The sequence below is a fragment of the Fukomys damarensis genome, unplaced genomic scaffold (assembly GCF_012274545.1).
Source record: "Fukomys damarensis isolate Sample0158 unplaced genomic scaffold, DMR_v1.0_HiC HiC_scaffold_25, whole genome shotgun sequence".
Taxonomy (NCBI): Eukaryota; Metazoa; Chordata; class Mammalia; order Rodentia; family Bathyergidae; genus Fukomys; species Fukomys damarensis.
Window position 1 is genome coordinate 22,140,660 of NW_022900937.1, and position 1,844 is coordinate 22,142,503.

At 53.1% G+C, this 1,844-nt stretch overlaps 1 protein-coding gene across 4 annotated transcripts in view; it reads right to left on the reverse strand.

Moving 5' to 3' along the window:
• The window catches only part of Pkm (pyruvate kinase M1/2), a 26,591-nt gene that overhangs the window by 23,906 nt on the left and 841 nt on the right, over window positions 1–1,844 (reverse strand). For 2 of the 4 annotated variants that reach the window (XM_010627201.3, XM_010627204.3), the window contains exon 1: window positions 447–543. The exons of the other annotated variants lie outside the window; for them this stretch is intronic. In XM_010627201.3, coding sequence (XP_010625503.1) covers window positions 447–496 — 50 coding nt within the window. In that variant the 5' untranslated portion in view covers window positions 497–543. Of the gene's footprint in view, window positions 1–446; window positions 544–1,844 lie in introns of those variants that run through there. 4 annotated transcript variants of the gene reach the window in all.

Here is a 1,844-nt window from a genome sequence, read left to right on the forward strand (position 1 = left end):
TGGTTTTTTGAGACAGTCTCTCCCTGTGTGGTTGAGACTGACCTGAAACTTACTATGTAGCCCAGGGTGGTCTCCAACTCACAGCGATCCTCCTGCCTCAGCCTCCTGAGTGCTGGGATTACAGGTGTGCGCCCCCATACCCTCTGCCTTTTTTTTTTTTTTAAGACACAATCTTACTATGTAGTTCAGGCTGGGCTTGAACTCACTGTGTAGCCTAGGCTGGCCTCAAACTCAAGAGATCCTCCTGCCTCGGCCTCCTGCATGCTAAGATTATATAGGCAGGTGTACACCACACAAGGCATCACAGGGTTTTTTTTTTTCTGGTACCAGGGATTGAACTCGGGACCTTGTGCTTACAAGGTAGGGGCTGGAACCACTGAGCAAAATCCCCGGCCCCAGAGGGAAATTTCTTAAACCCACCAGAACCACACAGCTTCCCCACTCACCCAAAGAAGATAATTCTCTCAAAAGCAGTTAAACTGACAGGTTCTGTCATCTTGCCCACAGCACCCTTTCCCGACTTAGGAATGGTCTACATTACCCTTCCCCTAGGAACAGCCCCAAGGTGCTGCCACCAGTACCTCAGGCCAACCAAAGGGCAAATTATTTGCTAACAATGCTGCCCCAGGGGTCCTGAGCTAGGTATGCTTTTTTCTGTACTAGGGAAGGGGCCACACCCTCAGGACTGCCAAAATGGGGCCCCGCCCCCCACCTCAGTTCTGATCTGGCACCAACCAGCAGGCTGAACACATCCCAGAAGCCCACCCTGGGGAACCAAGCTGAATAAGAATATTTCACGCAGTATGGTCCTACCTTGGTTCAAGAGTCAAATACCACAGACTGACCCCTCCCTGCCTGACTTCGTCTGAAGTCTGCTCCTCCAGAGACCAAAATGCTCTCATATTTTGTTACTTGGTAAAGACTATAGCAGGATCCCTGAGGGGCCTGGTTTCCAGGAAATACATGGTATTTAGAGGGCTGGACTCCCAAAGGTAACAAGATGCACGTATGGATGGCAGGGAGATGATTCATCTTCAGTCTCCGATGTGAATTAAGGAACTATCAGACCCTGTAAAGTGGCTAAAAGCACTCACGGAGACTCGAGAATAGAGACCGGTATCTCCACCACAAGGAAAATGATGCTCCAGGTTCCTGTCTTGCAAACAGGACCAGAATCGAACGCTCTCATACGAATGTGTTAGCCAGATTGTAAAAGGCGGTTCGCAACTCCTAAATGCTTCCGTTCTAGGAAAAACGTGGACTAAATGTTTTAAGCCAAAAGGCATCTTTCTATGACTGGGTACGAAAATAACCTTTCAGACAGGAAGGTGCTTTTCTGCTTCCGCAAACCCAGCACGTGTGCCACCGAGTGAAACCCGGCAGGAAGCTCCATCTTCTACCTAATCCGGGCCAGTGTTTAATTTCATGTTGCCCTAATTAAGACTTGCAGCTCCATAGGCCGTGACCTTCCTGGTCATCCCATTCTCCAACAGCGGCCCGCGAGACAGCGATTTCGGGTGCACAGGCAGGAGCCTCAGAATCTGCGCGCGTAATGGGTACCGTGGAAGCCTCGCAGGCCCGGGAAGGTGTGCGGGGCCGCGCCCAGCCCAGAGATCTGGGCACACAAGGCCACCACCCCTTCTTCCCCGCAGCCGCGAAGCCCGAGGTTACATAACCCACTGGCTGCGCCCGGCCGCGTAGCATCCCCGACCGCACAGGAGCCCGGGCCCTATCCAGCCGCAGACCAGGGGCCCCAGCGATGGAGCGACGAAGAAAAGGGGACAAGACAGCTAAGCGCCACGAGGAGCAAGCGGGTCGGACGTGACCAGCACGGAGGGGCGGGG